Source organism: Merops nubicus, unplaced genomic scaffold (assembly GCF_000691845.1).
Source record: "Merops nubicus isolate BGI_N331 unplaced genomic scaffold, ASM69184v1 scaffold4848, whole genome shotgun sequence".
NCBI classification, from domain to species: Eukaryota; Metazoa; Chordata; class Aves; order Coraciiformes; family Meropidae; genus Merops; species Merops nubicus.
This window is the reverse complement of record NW_008626462.1, coordinates 53560-75491: the sequence shown is the minus strand read 5'-3', so window position 1 is coordinate 75491 and position 21932 is coordinate 53560. Positions and strand designations below refer to the sequence as shown.

The following is a 21932-nucleotide window of genomic DNA, read 5'->3' as shown; positions in this document are numbered from 1 at the left end:
TGGCGGAGGGCGCGGCGAGCGACGCGGGCGCGGTGCGGAAACTGGCCACCATGGTCACTCACCTCTAACAACAGGGGCGGGTTCTCAAAAAGGTGGTATCAGACAACTTTATGATCTAATAAACTTTATTTTTTAAAAATGACCATTTTTCCATTGTCTTTCCTAGGAAATTAAACCCTTTAATTCTTACCTACCCTCTACATAATGGTTATTGAGTACTCCACAATATATTAAGTCTAGATGTTATGGTACATGCATACACTTTCAGGCTGTTGATTACCCACTGTCACCAATACACATAAATGGAAAAAAGCTATGAAACTGTATAGGGCTGTATATATACTTGTCTCAGCTTCATTAGAGCAGGAAATTGCTGTGATTTCCAGCAGGTTATGTAAGTAATGTCCAGACTGTTCAAAAAAAACTATGAACAGAGTAAAGTACAAGACTGTTTTGAGGAGACTTTCTACGGTGTACTTTAAAACATAGTAAAATTTCTTTCACAAAACTTAGTTACATGGGTACTTTGTTTTATAGTGCATTACAGTCTAGGAAGTCTCATTAAAACACTCGCTCTTTTTGTTAGGGTGGTTTGAGTACAGACTATTGCTGGGGCAGGGAAGGAGATTATTCTAACTTCAGAGGACACCAGAAAAATTGCTGGATATAATTTAAGATTAGTGTTTTCTCTTTCATAGAAAGAACGTACATACTGGGACATGAGTACAGTTACAGCAAGTCTAGGTGTGCTAACAAAACAGGACACATTCAAGTACGATAAGATTTTTTTGCTTGAAATTAGAAACAAACTACATGAGATTAAAGCATTAAAATCATATTTCTCAATCTGAATAAATGTTAAAAAATCAAAAGAAATGCAGAAGTGCTAGCTCACATTTTTTACCATGTTACAAAAGCAATTGGTACCCATGTCCATAAAGGCAGCAACAAAGAATGCTGCTTGTCTACAGAATAGTACTACTGCAAATTGGACTGCGTTTCAATGCTACTTGTAAAAACACCAGCTTTCAGAAGTTGGTATCTGTACAAAATTGCAGCTTATTTTTCTTCACTTCTGTCCCTTCAAAGTCTTTGTTTACACAGTAATGCTAAAACGCCCAGTTCTGTTATCCTGAGTCAACATATTGCCACTTTCTTTTTTGGTAGGTTGAGCTCCATAGTGTCAACACCTCACACATCCGCTTTAATACAGTCTCTTTCTGCAGAAATGGGCAAGTATAACTTCCTCCAAAAAAAAAGTTTGAACAGTTATGATATTAGAATGGCAGGACTTTTTCTGAAAGGAATTCAGTTGTGCTGCAATGTATTAGATTCTATAGGTGGAGCAGAGTCATATAGTGTATCTGTATCGTGCGTAGGCTCTCCAGCAAGCGTACAGGGATTAGACAGTGTTCCAGCACCACAGTCACAGAAAAACCTACAAAGAAAGAGAGCTCTTTAGTTTCTGCCTGGCCCGAGCACCTCGAGCTATTCTGACGGCGCCTCTGAAACGTACCTGTCATGTCTAATGAATTCTACGTCGTGTCCTTGATGGCACTTCTTAATGCAGTTCACACAGATGGCGTTGCGGTCGGTGGTGTTGCAGGTGTGACATCTGAGGGGAAACGCAGCAGGTCAGGCACCCACCAAAAAGCAATGAGCCGACTGAGTGCTTGGGGAGGGGGCAGGGGCAGAGCAGCCCTCGAGAAAGGGCATGCACAGGGCTGGGAGGTCTCAGAATTCTATGAGAATTCAGAGTTCACGGGCTGCTTTTGGTTGCTCGTTTTGAAAGCGCAGCTCTGCTGTACAATCCCTCGGGCTTGCAGCAACATTCAGGTCAATGGGAACTTTCTTAACCCCCTCCTGCTGCCCATGAGGAAGAGAATATGTTTGGGTGCTGACAGACATGTGGCAACCGTTTCAGGGGTCTTGCTGGAAGAGAAACTGTTTTATTTGAAAAAACCTTACTGTAGGTGATGGAAGAGAACCTGTTACCTGTAGAAGTCATGCATTGGATAGCTGGTGTAACTTGATATCTTGTATAAACACTGGCCTCTACTGACAGCTTTTTCTATGGCATCTTGATTGTTCATTATTTTGTTATCTGTTGAAAAAAAAAAAAAAAAGCAAAGAACTAATCACAACTGGATCAATGACTTTTCCATGAGGAGCTAAAGCAAAGCCCCTCAAGCCCATCCCACACCTCCAGCTCCTTTCCTCCTCTTTATTTAAGAGCTATTAGAACAGTTAGTTCCATGCCTGCCTTTTAGTTCTGGCACTTAAGGATATGAAATCCCCACTGCCAGATTGCAAGGCAGGTGCCCGGTCAGTGCAGCGCACTCCTCAGACCAGAAAGACCGCTGCTCTTTGCACACACTGCATCCAAGACCCGGTGAGCTGTCACTTAAATGCTCTTTGTTAAGTAGTTTGTGAAAAATCTGTTAGAGAAGCATGGCTTCCTGTCCGGGTCAAGTTTTCTGGGGAGAAGCCTGAGACCTGAATATTTGAAAGCCTCTCGTCTTACCACAAGGACTTTCACACATCCCCTAGAAAGCAGAAAGAGCAGGGCTCTTCCCCCAGGAGAGTTGAAGGAACTTTCCAACACACAGAAGCGGGAACTGGGTCCGACCACCTCCACACTTAAAAGAAGTGTCCAAGGCAGAGTCAATTTGATAATCCTCCCTGTTACTAGGCTACTAGATCTTCTGTCAAGTCCCAAGTGTGCTTCAAACGAGTTTTGCCTGCTCCCACAGCAGCAGCACAGCACTGACTGACCTGGTCAGTAAGCCCAGGGGCTGTGAAGCAGGGAGCCAGAGCTCTCAAGTGGTGTGAAGAACAGAGGAAAAGACATAACAAGTACAGCCCAGCAGGTAAAACATCTGCCAACTGAACCTTTTTCTTCTGGAATAACCTCCTGGAGCTACCTGGGATTCGCACCATTGCTTTCCATCTACCCCAGGAGGATCTTGTCTCATGCACACTTGTGAGAAGTTTATATATGTTAACTGTTCCTACTTTCTGAAAGAAGTGATCTGGGATTATGAATATTCATGCTTTTAGATCCTAGAAGCCAAGTGAGGCACATCTCTTTACCAGACACTTGTTATCAGGTATGTGACAAAAGACCTTCCATTATCCTAACTTCAAATTGCAATTTGAGATGGGCCCAAGTCCAGTAACCAGTTCAGAATCAATTTTGAGACAGAAGAGCTAATAATAAAGAGTTTTTATACGATAAGAAAACCTTAAGTTACCTTTGAGATCGTCTGGCTGTCTAAAAATCTAAGATGAGCTTGTTGCCTAACCTTCAGCAGAAACACCTACTTACAACTCAGGTTAAGGTGGTACCAAATCTGAGCCCAGAATGGTAAAAATGGTACAATAAACCAAAAACCCAGCACCAAAGTAAATAAACAACCCACACAAAGTGAACAAACAACCAACAAAGGTGCAGGCTCACCTTTCATCGTGACGTTGACACCAGATGCTAGAAATAAACCTCCAAAGCGGTTGTTGAAAATCTGATTGCCTTCTAATGTTGCAGTGGCATGATTTGTTATTTCAATACCTTTATTGGGTCAGGGGAACAAAGAAGAGGAGAGAAAGTGGGGAAGTTAAATCCTTAGTGATTGTGCGTTTGTACCTCCCCCTCATGATCTATATCATTTGGTTTCTTTTTTTTTTTTTTTTTCCCCAAGCCATCATAAACTCCAAGAAAAAAAGGAAAATGACATAGCTAGAAATTGCACTGTAATTTGCTGCAGTACTGAGGTTCAAATACTTGTTTTGAATCCTTTCAAAGAGCTACAGCTGGCATGCATGGCTTCTGGTAGTAACAATACACTACTAGTTTACCTGATAATAAAATAATCCTGTGATCGTGTATTTTCAAGGAGGGTTATGGTTTTGGGTGCTTAAAGCTGTCATCTTCCCATGTATTTGGAAGTTCTTGAGCACATACCTTACCCTTCTTAAAATATCTTTTAAAAAAAGAGTTCTCAAGATGGCCACCTAAAATTCCTTTTGTTAAATCTTAGCTTTTATCAGTAACCTGTGTCTTCCAGGTCATTTGTCCAGGACTGCTCTTGACAGCAACCTATCCTTCCCCCCCACCACACTGAAACAACACCTTTAGAGGCTCTTCTCAGAAAACTTGCTTCTTCTGAAAGAAAGATGGGAGAAAACTCAAGAATGCAGTTTTAGTTGGGAATGCAAGATGCATGGAACTGCGATCATTAAACAGTAAATTGCACAAAAAAAATCATTATCACACAATCTTCATCTCTTTTGGAGTAAGAAATGCTCATTTTAATAAATATTTTTCTCAAGCTTTTAGAGTGAATAATTTAAACTTGGGATGCAATTCAGATGTTTTCTGGGTTTTAAAGCACTGATAAAATACTTAAACCAGAATCCAGATGATGAACTAAAAATGTGTCCTAGACACCTTTATCAATTACTTCTAAAATAAAATACTTTTTCATTACTTCAGAGAAAAATGAGAAGACAGTTCTGAACATGCTGGTAATTCCAGAGGCTGCTGTAAAGATACTCTGGCTACAATTCTGAACTCTCATATGATTTCTAGAAATACAATGAAGTATATCCCAAACATCTGTTAAAATGTCCAAATACTGTTGGCTAAAAAAAACAAAACCTCAGAGTTAGTTTTTTGAAGAGCTAACTCTAAGCTCTAAGTTCAAAATCTGATTTAAACAGCACAAACCTGCAGCAAACCCATCGAATATTCGGTTTTTCCTTAGCACAGGGTGGCTGTTGGTGCTGATGAGGACACCGGCTTGAGCATTTCTGAAGATGTCATTCTCCTCCAGAAGACCTATGACAGACCAAACGTGGTGTTCGAGCTCGTTAACAATTCCTTACCTGTAACCATTCTGTAAATATCTTCACAAGATCTCACAGATCATCATCCTGCTCATTACTTTCATTTGGAAAATACCCACCAACAGCACTGAAGTTAGTGATATAAGATTAAAGTAATTCCTAGAGTATAATCATGTGCTTTTTTTCAGTATAAAGAAGAGAATTTGGGATTGCAACATTACAGAAAACTTCTGTTTTTAAACACACACTAAGTCTTTTCATTTTCCAAACTTTAATTTTTCTAATGTCTTCCTGTTCTTGTCTTCTAAAACAAGCAGCAAAGCTTAACTTGCATTTTTGTTACTGCAGGGCAAGATTACTTTAAAATGCTTAATAACTTGCTGTAAATTAGCTTTAAGTTATCTACAAAATATCAAAAGCTGTTATCAGGACACACAACAGTCAGGATCTCAGAGGAGAACCACTTCTACATTTACAAGTATGCAAGAGACTTGTTAAAGGGTCTGTCTTTTCTTCCCCTTAATCTTGGACACTGGCAGAACCCAAACTGTTCAGGTGCATGATTTTGGGCACAGGACTTGAACTCAGTGCTGACTTTCAGTCAAATGGCAAAGCTTACAAAAGCAGATGGGGTAAAGGGGCTGTCCTAAGCAGCATCAAACAGTCTTGGATGAGATTAATAACCTCTCTGCCTCCTACAGATTTCAGCATTCCTGATGTAATTAAGGCTAAAGAGCATCAGTGTGGGTTCGTTATGACCACTGTATTACTTCAGAAGATAAGAGCTAGGTTTCTAAAGAAACACTTTAAAAAGGACACGGCTTAATCTGAAATTAAACTCTTATCCAGAATACGCAGTATATGCCAGTAAGGGAAAAAACTACCTCTTCCCCCATTAAATATACAGATGCCTCCATCTCTTCCATCATGGATTTTATTTCTTCTTAGTGTAGGATTACTGTCTGTTTTAATCCATACACCAGCCATTGCATTATCAAAAATTTCATTGTCTTCTATAAATCCAAGCCCTAAAATTGAAGGAAGGGGGGAAAAAAATAAAATCAAAAAGGATAATAAATGGAAAGAGATAATATTGCAGAACATAAACTATTCTGGATAAATGTGAAAAACCAAACCTACCAGAATTATAGACGAGAATACCACCGTTCTGACCACCCCAGATCTTGTTGCGTCTAATTTTGGGGTTGCTTCCAGTTCTAGAGAGAAACGCGAGTAAAAAAGTAATTTAAATTTTTCACTGCTTGAAAAATCCTGCTAAACACACTTATTTCCAAACATCTTTTTGCTTTACAGACTTGAAGGGCCACACATTCTACTCAAAATCCAGGCTGTAGGAGTAATAACCTTCTTATAAGCTGAAGCAGAGGACATTCAGACATACTGGCTTTCAAAATAAGTTATTTTTAGAAACCAAATGACATGAACAGTTAAAAAGACACAAAAGAGCAAAAAACAAGCTACATCTGTTTTGACATAAAATCAGAATACTTTTTACCTTATCTGAACCCCTGAGTACATGTGATTATAGATGTCATTGTCTTCTAACACGCCATGTCCATTGTCATAAAAATAAACTCCAACCTAACACATTGAGAATTAAATTATTAGTTCCAACGTAACAAAGTATAAAAAAAACGCAGAAGAGCTTTTTTCTCTATGTCCCCCTTGCAACCACAGAGCAAAACTCACTTGCTTCCCACTGTGTATTCTGTTTCTCCTCAAGACTGGAGTGCTCCCTGTTGTCACCCAGACTCCAGCCAAAGTATTGCTGTAAACTTCATTTTCTTCAATCACACCTTGTCCTTTTTCATGCTAAATACAATAAAGGTTAAGAGTTTAGAAAACCTGCTAACTGCCAATACTGTTTTTCTGGCTGTACCCTTCCCTCCCCAGCACAGCTTCTCTACTTCCAACAAAGGAATTCTTTTCTATTTGAGTACAGAATTTAACTTTTTTTTAAAAAAATAAAAAAATCAGTACATCATGATTTTGAATATTTGCCACGAAATGAACACTCTGCATGTAAATCATTATATTTCAAGGCTCTGCAGTAGTCCTGGGCAGACTTAGGGTTAGACATTAGGAGGAATTTCTTCACTATGAGGGTGGTGAAGCACTGGAACAGGCTGCCCAGAGAGGTGGTGGAGGCCCCATCCCTGGAGACATTGAAGATCAGGCTTGATGGGGCTCTCAGCAACCTGCTCTAGTTGGGGGTGTCCCTGCTTACTGCAGGGGGGTTGGAGTAGATGACCTTTAGAGGTCCCTTTCAACCCAAAGCATTCTATGATTCTGAAAATCTCTGCTAGCTGTTGATAGGAGAGTTACCTCTCCCAGTGCCACAAAAATAAGATGAAAGCCATGGCACTTGGCACTTAAACCTACATCCAGCCCTGTCCACCAGACTGACAAAAAACAGTCAGGTCTGTTACGGCAACCATCTTTACCACATGTTTGTGCATAAGGGTAAAGCAATAGTATTCTTGGTCAGGGTAAGCTGGTCTGCTTAGGTTTACAGGGCGAACAGATGAAGGTGCACACTTGCAACATTAGCTGAATCTTGAGTAACTTTTGGCAGGAAGGTACACAAATATTTCTCAAAATCTGACACTGCTTAAGAGAACCTGACAGGTCTTTCAGTTCAATTAGCAGAGCCCTTGCACAAGCTGGAAATTGCACTTTATTCCTCACTTTTACAATACACGACCATACAGTAATTGCAATGTACAACTTCCTGAAGGCAAAAAAAAAAAGTTTTTGAGGTTAGTGGTAAACACATTACACTTCAAAAAGCTGAGCAGACTTCTAATAATGACAAACTACTGTGAAAACTAAGCCTTTAAAAAGCTTTTAACCAAGAAATGCTGAAATACTGTCATTTATCCCATTTTAGATTTTTTTACTCTGTAATAGAAATAATTTAGTGACATTCTTAAGAGCCTTCATCTTTAAAATACCATCACCAGTGTCAGTCTAGTTTAATCTAGTTTATAATGTAAGAAATTCAGTCATTTTAAGTACAACTGAACATTTTTACACAGAGTACCCTTTTCCAGCATTTATATGAACAGAAAAGAATTTTGTACACCTGTTTGTAGACCATACTTACTACGTAAATTCCACCATGTTGACCATCATGAATCTTGTTGTGCCGGACTATGGGACAGCTGTTTGTTCGAATCTGTATTCCTGCTAATGCATTACCTGTTAACAAAAATGTAATTTAATAGAGTTTAAAAACTGACTTATCTCAGAATTCAAGATGCAGTAAGCAAATTAGCTTACCATAAATGTCATTTCCTTCAATAAGGCCTCTTCCATCACCAAAGATATAAACACCACCTTGATTCCCATTGAAAATTGCATTGCCCCTAAGAAACAGAAGCATCCACATGATGAAAGGATAACAACACACCACAGAATTTGATGGGTCTACGTAGTATCTAGGACTGCACAATATTCACATTTAAAATGGAGAATTTACACTCTGTTGCTTTCAGAAATACACACCTCCAAGTACACACGCAAATTAAAAACGCAGTTCAACCCAACACAGACAGCAATTTCATTTGTATATATGCAGGAGTATTTATAGTTCATTATAAATAAATAAAATAAAATTGCACTTTCTTCATCCTCATCAAATCTCTTTTAAGTAGGAAGATAGCAATAAGGAAAATGATACCTTATTGTTGGGTCACTGTTTGAGGTAATCCAAACACCTGCAAAATTGTTTGCATAGATTTTGTTCTCTATGAATTGTCCTCTTCCTTTTTCATGAACATAGATCCCTCCAGTCTGGCCGTGATGGATTTCACACCGAACTACCGTTGGGTTGGCATATGCTTTCACTTCAAAGCCTGCTATCCTGTTCCTGTGTATGTTGCAGCTTTCAAAATAACCCTTAAGACAAAAAAACATGCAGTTTCCTATAAGAGTCTTCTTTTAAAATTAAAGCTATTCCCTCCCCTCTACATACAATCTTCGTTTCAAAGGAAACTACCATCACTCACAATATTCAAGTAGTTCTATAGCTAATTAAACATTTACTGCCACAAGTAATTTTTTTTCCAAAATAAAATATCGTTTCAAAGATGCTGTGTTTGCATTGCTATTTATTACTGCTCATGGAATACCAAGGAAAAATGGCAACTCTGGATATAGCATCTTGATGACAACCAAGTATCAGGTTTCTTGCAGTTCCTAAGGATCAGACTCCTTCCAAAGGCCACAAAGCCCACAGGTCCAATATAAAAAGAAGAGTGTCATGATAGATAAAACAAAAAAAAAAACAAAACAACAACAAAAAAAATACTTACTTTCAGACTCAAAATCATATATAGTTGGCAAGAATGTGATTTATTTACAAAGAAATTTCTTTGAAATAACTGGTCAGTATAAATACATGTGGATGTGGGAGATGAGGAACTTTTCCAGGGTTTGATTGGTCTGAGTGACCAGCTGGTGAACTCCTCCCCACAGCCCTAACCCCTTTTTTTCACATGGTGTATAAATGCTTCATAAACAGCATATCCATGGGAAGAAGAGAAAAAAGACATTCCACAAAGCCATCCCAGGTATGCTCCTTTTGCTATGCCAACAAACACTCAGTAGCAGTACAATGAATTGGGCCATATGAAAATTCAAAAAAGGTTGCTTCCACCCAGTGATTTCTCTGATTCTAGTCCATTCCAGAGCCATGCAAAGTAACTGTGTCAGTCCCTTCAGAGCATTTTTCTGACACTGTTTTAGAACATTTTAGTACTAAAATTCAACCTAGTATGTGAGATGAACTTTTTGAGATGGTATTATATGCCAAAACTGCACTGCCCCTTACATCTAAGGAGAAACAGCTGAAATACAACATGAATCAATCTCAGTTCTTGTCTCTTTCGATAGGGGAATATTAAGAAGATCTCCTCAGAAATACACCTTCATGCCAACAGGCAGTCTTTGGGACTTCTTACCTCATGTGGAACCACATTTTTTTCCTTATTTGCACTTAGAAGCCCTCAAAGAAACTTGAGTAAGATCACCATCTAGTAAAAATTAAAGCTTAATCTCTTTAATAGAACACATAGTTTCATAGAAAGGTTTGGGTTGGAAGGGACCTGAAAAGACCATCTTGTTCCATCCCCCTACCATGGGCAGGGACACCTCTTGCTAGACCCAGTTGCACAAGGCCCCATCCAACCTGGTTTTGAACATTTCCAGTGACGGGCCATCCACAGCTTCCCTGGGCAACCTGTTTCAGTGTCTTACCACCCTCACAGTGAAGAACTTGTTCATTACACCTAACGTAAATCCTAAATCCTAATCTACTCTTTTCCAGTTTGAAGCCATTACCCCTCATCCTATTTCAATAAAAATATTCCTATACATGATCTTGTATCTTTTTAATTACTTCATACATTGTCTTCTCTTTGATTGCCAACTACAGCAACATGATGAAGGAAAACAGGTATTTCAGATGTGCTTCACCATAGCCACTTCAGATACCATGCAGAAGCTGTGAACAAGCACAGACTTTATCATGTGGTCAGCAGTATCTTTGTGAGCTTCATCAAGCATTGTTATTTAATAGCGAGGAAGTTTTGGTACAAATACTCTTAATTCTTGAAAAAAAAAAACAAACCATATACTGTGTACCTTTTAAACTCACTCAGCAATGAGGTGGAATAGAAGGCTCTTTTGCATCTGCTTGCGTGCCAGTGCATCTACATAATACACAACTTCAGAGGAACAGAAGAGGTACCTGTAGATTAATTGTGCTCTGCCCACTACATCCTAGAATCCCGTGACATCACTTGACAGCAGAGTGCAAGTATCATTTCTTCAAAAAGCAAGGAACTATGCCTTCAAAATGATTGCTCTTCTTGAAAAAAGTAGGACTGCTGATTCAGAAGAAACTGAGAATTTGGTGTAAGCCTCTGTGAAAAAAGTGCTTCTCATGTTCCTTTGTAAGGCTGACTGCTGGGTCAAAAAGTCCAGGCTTTCTACTGGTTAAGATCCTGTAACATTCAATATTCATAAAGAGAAGCTGCATAACAAATCTGGTCTACCTCAAGCAGAGCCAGGTTATGCTGAATTGCTGACTACAAGCTGAAGCAGGTACACTCAGTGTATTTTTGCACTTGTTGAGACCATGTCTGAACACCACCTGTATGAGTACTCATTAAACTGAATTCACTTAAACCGACAGAACTGCTGTTGGTCAGCACACACATGCTGTTCCAGTCCTGAGCAACCACCTCACTCCCAGACTGCCTATTTCCTATACTATTCTCTGTTGAAATCAACTTCTTTGGCCCAAATTCATGCCCTAGGGAGAAGGGCTAAACTTATCTCAGGCTTTAAGATGCCCCCAGACAAACCGTGGTATCACAGCTACTCCCCTTCAAAAGGCAGTGTTGTGCCTTTGAATGTTTGAAATAGATCCTCTCCAAGAGAGAGGTCTTTCCTCTTTTTTTTTTTTTTTTTTTTTTTTTTTAAAATAAAGCAAGGATTCCAAGAGATACGTTGGAGTTGAGACAACATTTTCTTCTTGGAAAGTTAACAAATATTTTTTTTTAACATGGAAATGACAAGGAAGTTCTGTTTTTTTAAGTATGGAGTTAAATGATCTATTTGGCCTATTAACACTGTTCACAAACCCCAAGCCTTACTGCCAGCTCTAGGTATAACCAGTAACACAATCACAGAACAGCAGGGGTTGGAAAGGACCTCTGGAGATCACCTAGTCCAAACTCCCCACCACCCCCAAAGCAGGTCCACCTAGGGCAGGCTGCACAGGAACACATCCAAGGCAGGTTTTGAATATCTACAAAAGATGCCACAACCTCTCTGGACAGCCTGGTTCCAGTGCTCTGTCACCCTTTAAGTCCAGAAGTTTCTCCATATGTTCAGATGGAACTTCCTGTATTCCCATCCTCTTGACACCCACCCTGTAGATATTTACAAGCATATTCCTTACCATGCTGTTGTTTCCTTTTGCTCCTTCCTCCTCCTCCTAGTCTGCCCTCTCATCATCATTTTCATCCTCGCCCTCTTCATCCTACTGTGGTGGTACCATTGGAAACAGCCTGTTCCTTATCACTTCTAACAGGACACCAGGTGCCTGACCTGCAGCTCTTCAGCCCCATCCAGCTGTCAGGCAGCTCAAGCCCAGATGCTTTATGGAAACTATGCCAGGTGGCTATTAAGATCAGAAAGATCAACATCCCTCCTCTGCATAAAGGGATTGCAAGACATATATTGCCTCCACCTTCTTCCAGAATTGGTTTTCAAGTGTGCTGGGTTTTGTGATAGTTTCTGGTTATAATTTGGCAATGAGCAGTAGAAGAACTTGGAGGACACAGCATCTGGCAGTGCCAGACTTGCTTACTAAGAAAAAGCAGTCCCTGAGATCAAGAAGGAAGAGGGAATAACAGATGCATGGGGAAAAAGATATTACAATCTTACACAAAAATACCAAGTTTAAGGAGACTCAAAATACCTTAGCAGTAGCTTTCTGCTTGAAAAATCCTAAATATTAAGAAGTAGCTCTGTACACCAAATTTATTTAAAATACCAGCCAAAGCATTAGCTGTAGGCACAAGATGACAGCTACAGCGACAGAAAGTGTGGGCAAGAACACACTGCTGCATCCTGTTCAGGTCTGAGCACAGAAAGTGAATGCCAACAGACACACCACAGTAATGGTGATGTCTCCACACAGGGCTTTGTGTACAGAAAAAGTTGATGTGACGATAAAGAAGGGTTCCTGCACAGCTGGACAAGCTCAGGTGATGTTTTACATCAGGACTAAGTCAGTAATTGAACTTGGATTTTTGTTTTTTTTTTTCTTTTCTGCATTTTATCTTGTCTAACAAATACTGCTTTGAAATGCGTTTGGGTTAAAACTTGTAACATGGCATTTTGTTCACTCCTTTTCTTCTCAAAGGAATTTCTTCCCCATGTATTTCTAGAAGGCCTCTTTTTCTTTCTCTGCCTCAGAGATCAGAACATTACAGAAATGCAGAGGTATTTCATGTTGTTGTTTGAACAATACCAGTATTTAAAATAAAAAAAATTGTGCAAGCTTTAACACTTTGTATTTATTGACACTTGCATTCCCAAGAGGGTAAGAAACAAAATCAGGAGACCAAGAGAGAAAGAAACGCACTGCTAAAGTATATCTGATGCTTTATCAACTTAAATAGCAATAATAAGTATGACTGACAGCATAAAAAATGTTCAGAAAAATTTGTCTCCCAAAGCCTGCAATGGTCTTTATTTGAGAGTTGGTGGATTTTCTAAGAATCATAAAGAAAAGCACATTCAAGATGCAGAAAAAAACACTTTATTTTTAGTGCACAGGAAAAATTTGCTATTGCAGCAAAAGGCCAACTGGGTTTTCATGTAGTCTTTATAAGAGCTGCCGTAAAATTACTTTCTGGTTTTTGGACTTTACATACACACTTCTTTAAAATTATCTGATTTGTAGTATTTAAAAGTCTGAGCTATCAACTAGTCACCATCACCCAACATAGACACATGCTACTACACTTTTCTTTCATCAAAAAAAACCCAAACCCAGCCAATAGTGCTACCTTTCTCATGTGGAAGCAGTGAAAATGAAGACTTATGCAGAGATCTCAGCTCCAGAATTGTAAGACTATGCTTATTCACAGTAAATTGGAACTTCTCTGTTGCTTGCATATGACTACTAAATACAATTTATGACAAATGTCTGGTAGCTCATCTCAGGCAACTGGCAACAGAGCTCAGATTAAGGCACTGAGGGCTGCCAATGCCATACTGCATTTTTAGTGCCTGCTTGTTAAACATTTGTCACAAGCACTATGGCAAACATCAGAATATTGCCAGTTTAGAAATAAGAGGTTAAGTTTCTACAAGTATCAAAACACAAAGAAAAGCCTGGGAGCATGAAACTGAACAACAAAGCACTCTTGAACCTTTCTGAGCCAGCACGGAAGCCCACGGGAAAGAATGTGTAGGGTAGGAATTCAGCCCTGGAATGTCCTTAGCCCACTTCACAGTCTCAAGCAATGAAAAAAATAAAATACACACCCAAAAGTACCAGAAGGGAAGCAAGAGGAGTAAACATACTAAATCCATTAATTTGTTTAGGTATGTAGGATTCATATTCAAAAGACACCATGTCAACTTAAAAGAGTATAAAAATATATATTGTCAATGATGTAATTTTATCAACCCTATCACTAGCATGATACAGAACACAGGACACTGCCAAAAGCAGACTCTGAGATGGGGGAATCTTTCAAAGGAGTTTGACTCAAATATTTCAATAACATTTGCAGCTGAGATAAATATTATTCACATGTTCTTTTTAATGTGCCAGTGTTTCCTTTAAACAAAAAGGCAAAATTTATTTCTATTCCATTTTGCTTGTGATAGCACACTGATCACAGCACTGGGACAGGAACTCCATCGGTAAGAAAATAGATAAAATACACTTTTATTTAAAATTAATCAAGTTAATTCAGTCTAGCTGGTAATTTTTTTTTTTTAATATTTCAATACTCATATATTTAATATTTATACTTCAAAATTTAGAGAAGAAGCAGCTCCTACTCAGACTTTCCAATTAACCCTCAAGCTACATACGGAAATCTCCCCTCCAGGAGTTATTAAAACACTCTCCTTTACCAGCTTTTTTTCTACAGCTGAAATCTCTTTATTACATGCTTCTGAGGCTGTTTAAGTCTTGGTGGGATGTATGGATATATGGATATATGTATCCACTGAAGCAGATTAGGAGTGCTTACTCAGTATGTTACCACAGTTTAAATGAGGCAGTGGCAGTGTCCGAACAAGGACATAACACAAAACAAAGACCTAACACCTTAAATTTGCCACTGCTCCTGGCAAAACGGCCAAAAAACTACATCTCTAGAGAATATAAAATTATCTAAAGAACTCTTTTTGAAGGCTCCTAAAAGGGCATTCTTCTGGGCTGGTATAATCCTGCCCAGCACAGAAGAAACACACTCCTTTGGATGTAACTAACAGTGTAGAAAAGGCACCTAACAGAGCAGAATCCAACCACATGTGACCTTCCACTGTCAAGAAGATTTTAGGCCAGCAGCAAAAATAACACTCTGTTATCTGTTTACCGTCCACTGAGACCAGGAAACTGCAGATCTAACAGCTACAACTAGTAGGGTGAAAAGAGGAAAGACCTCACTGTTTTCTAACCACAGTGGATTTTCTGTTAATACTATTTCCAGATTGCCACCACTCATCCAGAATCCAGCCAGGTTTGAGTTAGGACTAAAGCAACAGAATAAGCGTTTACAAAGGAAGGAAGATAGTTTAACAAAGGGGAAAAAAATCCACAATTTAATGAGCCTAAAAATACCCAGTGAGGGATCAAAATATCAATCTTCAAAATCCAGCTCTTCCTCCAAAATCTTCCTCTTACCCATGATGAAACTACACTGTTGTTTTGTTTTGTTGGTTTTTTGGTTTTTGTTTGTTTTTGTTTGTGTTTTTTTTTTTTTTCCTGAAAGCTTGCTATTATCTCTTAGCTTTAATTGCATTAATCATTCATCAAAATTATGGAAATTTATTACCCCAAAAAAATGTCTTATTACAAGAGATTATTTTTCAATAGACGTCTAAGACCTAACCAATAGACCTCCAACACAACACACAGTGCACAAAGTCCTCATGTAGAAGTTCAGTAGGAAAGCTAAAGCTATTTAATACCTGAACTAATGAACTAATGTTTAGGAGTAAGACTACTTTAAAATGGTGGACTATAGCTTCCTCAGAGCAGGCACTGAACGAGTGTAAGATAAAAATGAACGTCTACTAGTTAGCTGTCTGAAGATTCTAAATGGGGTGGGTGGTGGAAGATGAAATACAGGAAGGATATGGAAGGAACACTGGATCCAAAGGTCAAAAGATAAAGTGAGAAAACTGAAATGGGCAAGAGAGGTCCAGTCTACCCCAGGCTATGCATGCAGAAGCATGACTTGAGACTCATCCTTCTCAGCTAGTCCAAGCCATTAGTGTCTAATGCTTGCATTTTTACAAGTTTTTTGGTTTATTTTTTTTTCCAAAAAGAGACTAAAGGTCTACCAGCAAAGCTAGTACTTAAGATGATCAAGAACATCTGTGGACGTAACATACGAGCTCTAATTATAAATGGCTTGCTAAAGAACAAGCCTAGCATGTATTTGGCCATAGCAAGGCAATAAGCATGTCAGGCAGTAAGGCTAAGAACAACATGTGTGGAGGAGAACATGCACGAGTGCCCCACAGTACGTGAAACATGCACTCATTTGGCTGATCTCTTTCTGCAGCAACATTCTGAAATCAGGTCTGGTACAGTGAGGTTTTCATTACAGCACTGAAGAGGTTCCCATTTACCTACGGCACCTTTAAAAATGCAACACCCAAAGCTCCTGCCTATATAGTTTACTATTCCCTATCACCAAAGCTACAGGCAATCCATGTCTTGCAAGACCCAACACCTACAGAAAGGTAATCAAACTCTGTGGTATCCCTGTGAAGGCAACAGGAAAACTAAAAACATGCTGATTCTGAACATTGCACTAGACTGACTGTCAGAAGTATTAACTTCAGGATCCCTTACTTATTTTGACATTTAGTTCACCATATTCATTTTGTACATACATATTTTCTCCATTTTATGTATGTATTTTTCATAGAAGCATAGAATGCTTTGGATTGGAATGGACATTTAAATTCCACCTAATTCAGCTCCCTTGCAGTGAGCAGGGACATCCCCAACTAGATCAGGTTGCTCCAAGCCCCAGCCAACCTGACCTGGAATGGTTCCAGGGATGGGACATGTACCACTGCTTGGTGAAACACTGGTACAGGTTGCCCAACTCTCACAGTAAAAAATTTCTTCCATTCACCTAGTCTAAATCTCTCCTCTTTTAGTTTAAAACCACACCTTGTCCTGTTGCAACAGGCCCTGCCGAAAAGATTGTTCCCATCTTTCTTATAGGCTCCCTTCAAGTAATGAAAGGCCACAAGGAGGTTTCCCCAGACCCTTCTCTTCTCCAGGCTGAAGAACACCAACTCTCTCAGCCTTTCTTCACTCCAACAGGTCCATGTCTTTCCTGTGCAGAGGACCCTAGAGCTGGGCACATTGCTCCAGGTGAGATCTCACCAGAGGGGAGTAGAGCAGCAGAACCTCCTCCCTTGACCTGCTGGCCATGCTTCTTTTGATGCAGCCCAGGGTACAGTTGGCTTTCTGTGCTGCGAGCACACAATACTGGCTCATGTCCAGCTTTTCATCAACCAGTACCCCCACATCCTTCTCTGCAGGGCTCCTCTCAACCCCTTCATACCCCAGCCCGCACTGACTCAGGTGCACGACCTTGCACTGGGCCTTGTTGAACACCGTGATGTTCACACAGGCCCTCTGGAGGGTATCCTGTCCCTCAGGGCCTTTCAACTGCACCACTCAGCTTGGTCTCATCTGCAAACTTGCTGACGATGCACTTGATCCCACTGTCTGTCGTTGATGAAGATACTAAACAGCACTGGTCCCAGTACGGACCCCCAAGGGACACCACTTGTCACCAATCTCCACCTGCACATCAAGCCATTGACCACTACCCACAACCAAGCTGCGTCCCAATAACTCTTTCCAGGATACCTGTCCCTGCTCCCACTGCCTGTGCAGTTCCTTCTTGCCCTTTAGTTTGACCAGCAGATATCAAGTCAGTCATGCCCATCTCTTGCCTTCCCTGTCTGATGTCTTACACATGGGGACTGAGAGCACTTGCACTCTACGGGAAGTGTCCTTAAAGATCTGTCATTTTAAGAGAGATTAGGAGAATACTACTCATTTGGCCAGCTGGGTGGGGGGGCAACTGGGACTTTGTCATTCAAGCAGGAAAAACAATGATTTGGCACTGTTTGAAAGATGTGCAGAACATTTTCCTAAAAGAAATCAGCAAATAATAATCTTCTATTTCCCTGGCAAAAATCCATTCTGTTCATTTCAAGGGCTCTGCAAACTCATCACTCACTATTTTACATGTATATGGAATTTATCACCGTCATTCCACAACATTTTTATGAAAGCAGGCCTGAATTTTTAAACAAAATTGTGTTAAAATTCCACAAATAACACCATGTTAGAAAAGACCTCTTTCCCAGAGAAGCTGGACATGCCATGTATCAGAGACTCAACACTGAAGTAAAATACTCTGAAGACTTAATTAGTCTTACTTAATTTTTAAGTCCTCCTGCACCTTATTTTTTGTTCTGTTTCAAAGGAAAAATTAAGTGGTAGTGTAAATGTACGCCCACCATTTACATCTTATTTCAAGAGTTATTTTGTCACTGCAACATAAATCAACATAACAGGCTGCCAACAACTGCAAAAACCTCGTGTATTGGGTCTGGCTGAGCTGATTTTCCCATTGCAGCCCTCATGGGACAGTGCTTTTATGTTGTGAGTTAGAAAAGTGTTGGCAACACCCGTGTTGTGACTACCACTGAGCAGCGCTCGCACAGCACCAAGGCTCTTTCTAATATTCCACAACCCCCCGAGTGGGATGGTGGGGGCAGGAGCTTTGTGGGAGGCAATGACATAACTAGGACAGCTGACCTGAAATGACCAAAGGGATATTCTCTACCATCTCATGTCTGCTCCACTATAAAGCTAGTAAATAGGAGGAGGAGGAGGAGGGAGGGGACCATTCCTTTGTCATCCAGAGCAATCACTATGTGTTTTGGAGCCCTGCTTCCCAGGAATGGGCCAGACATCACCTACTGATGGGAAGTAGAGAATAAATCTTTGGGTTTCTTCCCTTTGCTTCCGCACTTGCAATTGCTCATCTTTGTTTTGTTCCTCATTAAACTGCCTTTGTTTTTACACACAAGGGTTTTGTTTCCATCTTAATTTCCTTCCCCCTTTTGCTCTGTAGAGGAGGGAGAGGAAAGGGGGAGGATGACAGAGTGGCTTGGTGGGTACCTGGTGCTCAGCCAGTGTTAACCCACCACAGCTTGCTTAAACAAATTAAGTTTCTCACTGAAGGGCAAGAAAAGAACAGCAAGCGTATTTTAAAATATCTGTTCACATGTAAAGGTACATTTTTTTTTTTTAAACTTTTCTTCAATAACGGGCAAAATTTGAAGACTTTAGGTATGAATTATTTTCTATTTATTTCTTCCAAAGATAGCATATACGTTACCATGCCGTGGTCAAATGTGAAAACACCAACGTCACGTCCATGATGAATGTGATTCCGTCTGATAATGGGATTTCCATGGTTTTTAACCCAAATCCCTGCTAACGCATTATTGGAGATCTCATTGTCCTCATATATTCCCTGGGAAATAAAAACGTAAATTAAGACGAAAATCAAGAACAGTACACAATTTTATGAAGGTAAAGAAACGGATACTGAAAAGTACCTGCGCGTGGTCTGTAATATAAAGTCCAACGTTTTCACAGTCGCTGATGTTACAGTGTTTAATAGTAGGACAAGCTCCCTGGCCACTAACACATACTGCAGAGCCAACTGGAAGGAAACAGTACAGTTACCATAGCTACAAAGCATAGTAGTGTATTTATAAATAGTCTGGCAGTGCTTTTGCAAGAAAAGTTAGCGTGAACCGATATTTAAAAAAGACTGGGCGTGCTCGGTGCCAAAGCACTGCAAGCCACAGGCAGAAGAACACCAATGTCATCATTTTGCAGACAGAAAAAATGAGGTAGGAGTTGCTTTAAAGTCACTCTACCAAGGTTATGCAGCTGCATATGACTGCCAGAATACAAAACAGTTTAGAAAATAATTCATGGTTATGAAAGTTCTCACTTATTTCCCTATGTCAGGCCCACTGTATGCTGACTGTTAACAACAAAGGACAAAATAATAAAATTCTAGGCTAATGAGCACTTTATTTTACTTCCCTTTAAACCTCATGAACCAGTACTTTAACGAGCCCAAACAAATAAAATTTTGTAGCATACAAAGACACACTGTCTAACTACAGATGAGCACAATCTCCAGTACAGGACTACACATCAGAAACCAACAGGTCTCTTCCCAGCTGAACTACAAAGCTCCTTGCTGCAGCTCCCCGGATGATTTCAGCTAACATGCCATTACCCAGAAAACAAACTCTTTCCAGGCAACTAGGATTCCAGCTGCTCAGGACTTCATGGAGTTCAGGCAATAGAGCTGATCCGATGAAGTATGAAAACATGAAATTCTGTAGCCACTAAAAACCAACAGCAGCTTCCCAGAGATTTCAGACAGGTAAGACCTCACACCTCAGGGTATCTGGCTCATGCAATTCACACCTTCCCCACAATTAAAACATCATTAAATAAGCAAGCCAGTACATGCTCTATTAGTAAGTTTTCGTATTACCTTCTAGCATAGTACCACAAAGACTAGACTTTAATAATTCACAGGCTCATTTACAGAGCTTTTTTAAAAGAAATTTTGATTGTCTACTTCTGACCTTATGAATAATACAGGCTATAATATTTCCCTCAATTAATTCCTGCTCCAGTTCTAGTAGCAGGAACTTCAGCACATGTCTTTTCAAAACACATTTCATTTTGATTCAAATACTTCCAACAACTGAGAAACCACCATAAAGCTTGTTATCTAGTTACAGCGTTGTTACCCTGTTAATTTACACTTTAATTGCTCATCTGAATTCCTCCAGCTCTAGCATTCAGTTCCTAGTTCTCTTTATATCTGTGTATGCCACACCCAAGGTATGCACATATTTAGTGCAAGCAGTTTATTCCTTCAGCCTTCTCCTTGATGAAGTAATAAAAACTGCAGTCAGTACGTTTTTCATTGCAACCGATTTTTTTCTGCTTTATCTTTTAGAAATGAAAAGACCTATATTTTCAACATGTTGCTATGGTCACTGAGAAAGCACACTTTATTCTGAAGCAGGACGAAGCAGAAGCTTGGTATAGTCTCTCTACTTCTGCTCAAATTCCTACAGGTATAACTAAGGATCACATCAGCTCTTTTGGCCACTGGACTATACAATGACCCATACTTAGCTACTTATCTGCCATGTCTTTTTAAGCTTTTCCCAGGAGAGAGGTTTATCACTTAAAATTAGGAACAGAACCAAGTTGTGTATTTAATTTCACACCTGTCCACACTAATATGAATATTGTTTGAGTGCCCACCTTCCAAAAAGGGCATAGTAACCCATCATCCTGGTTATAATACCCTAAAGGCCTCATTGTCTACAAGTCTCATCAATATGCATTTTATTTCTTCTCTGCAAGTCATTAATAATGGGGCTTAAAGTCAAGAAGTCATCTTTAATATAGCCACAAAAAAAGCCCTTTATAATTACACTGAAAGTTATTTTTGATCTATTTAATGTGTGCTCTGACAATTCTGTAAAATTCTAATGTTTTAAGGCACTATACATTGAAGTTAGATATTTTTTCGAGGATCTATGTAATTGTACCAGGACTGCTACCTTCTTTTAGTCAAAGAAAGTAATCTAAAATGTGACAAGTGTGACACAATCATTATAACTTTCTGTAAATACTTCGTGTAAATTTGCTTCAACCATCAATTTTAAATTTTTGATTGACCAAACCCTCACGAATATTATCTCATTATTCTACCCAGAATCAATAGGCAGGACTACTGTCCATACTTTACCCTGTTTAGTCTCCCCCAGGGACATAAAACATCCCACCCAGGTTTCAAGTTACTGTTAATACATAATAGGAGCTCAGAAGATTTCTTGGCCAGTTCTTTTTAAACTGCTGCATGATTTTAGAATGTCTATTTTTACAGCTGTTTAACCTCATCCACAGTTACTGTCAAAGAGTGGAACGTTATTTCATTATCCCTCTAGGGTATGAGCACATTTATCTTTCCTCCCTATTCTCATTAAATATGGAACAAAAATTACACAACACTTTGCCATTCAAATTCTTCCCTTCTATGATGGATCAGCACCACTGCTAAACCTCCCTTTGTTCCCCCAATTAAGACACAAGTATTGTTTCTTCTAGACAGATGTTGTATCTTGCCTATCTTGCCTTACGTTCT

General features: G+C 39.5%; 1 protein-coding gene across 1 annotated transcript in view; it reads right to left on the bottom strand.

Moving 5' to 3' along the window:
• Positions 1-107: 107 nt before the first annotated feature.
• Positions 108-21932, bottom strand: part of FBXO11 (F-box protein 11) — a 70945-nt gene continuing 49120 nt past the window's right edge. Inside the window, exons 10-23 of the mRNA XM_008946016.1 lie at positions 19297-19403; positions 19074-19211; positions 8549-8766; positions 8149-8234; positions 7973-8067; positions 6556-6678; positions 6362-6447; positions 5986-6062; positions 5730-5873; positions 4727-4837; positions 3461-3568; positions 1996-2104; positions 1517-1615; positions 108-1438 (exon numbers count right to left, since the gene is read on the bottom strand). Of these exons, the coding sequence (XP_008944264.1) occupies positions 1309-1438; positions 1517-1615; positions 1996-2104; positions 3461-3568; positions 4727-4837; positions 5730-5873; positions 5986-6062; positions 6362-6447; positions 6556-6678; positions 7973-8067; positions 8149-8234; positions 8549-8766; positions 19074-19211; positions 19297-19403 (1631 nt within the window). The 3' untranslated portion in view covers positions 108-1308. The remainder of the gene's footprint in view (positions 1439-1516; positions 1616-1995; positions 2105-3460; positions 3569-4726; positions 4838-5729; positions 5874-5985; positions 6063-6361; positions 6448-6555; positions 6679-7972; positions 8068-8148; positions 8235-8548; positions 8767-19073; positions 19212-19296; positions 19404-21932) is intronic.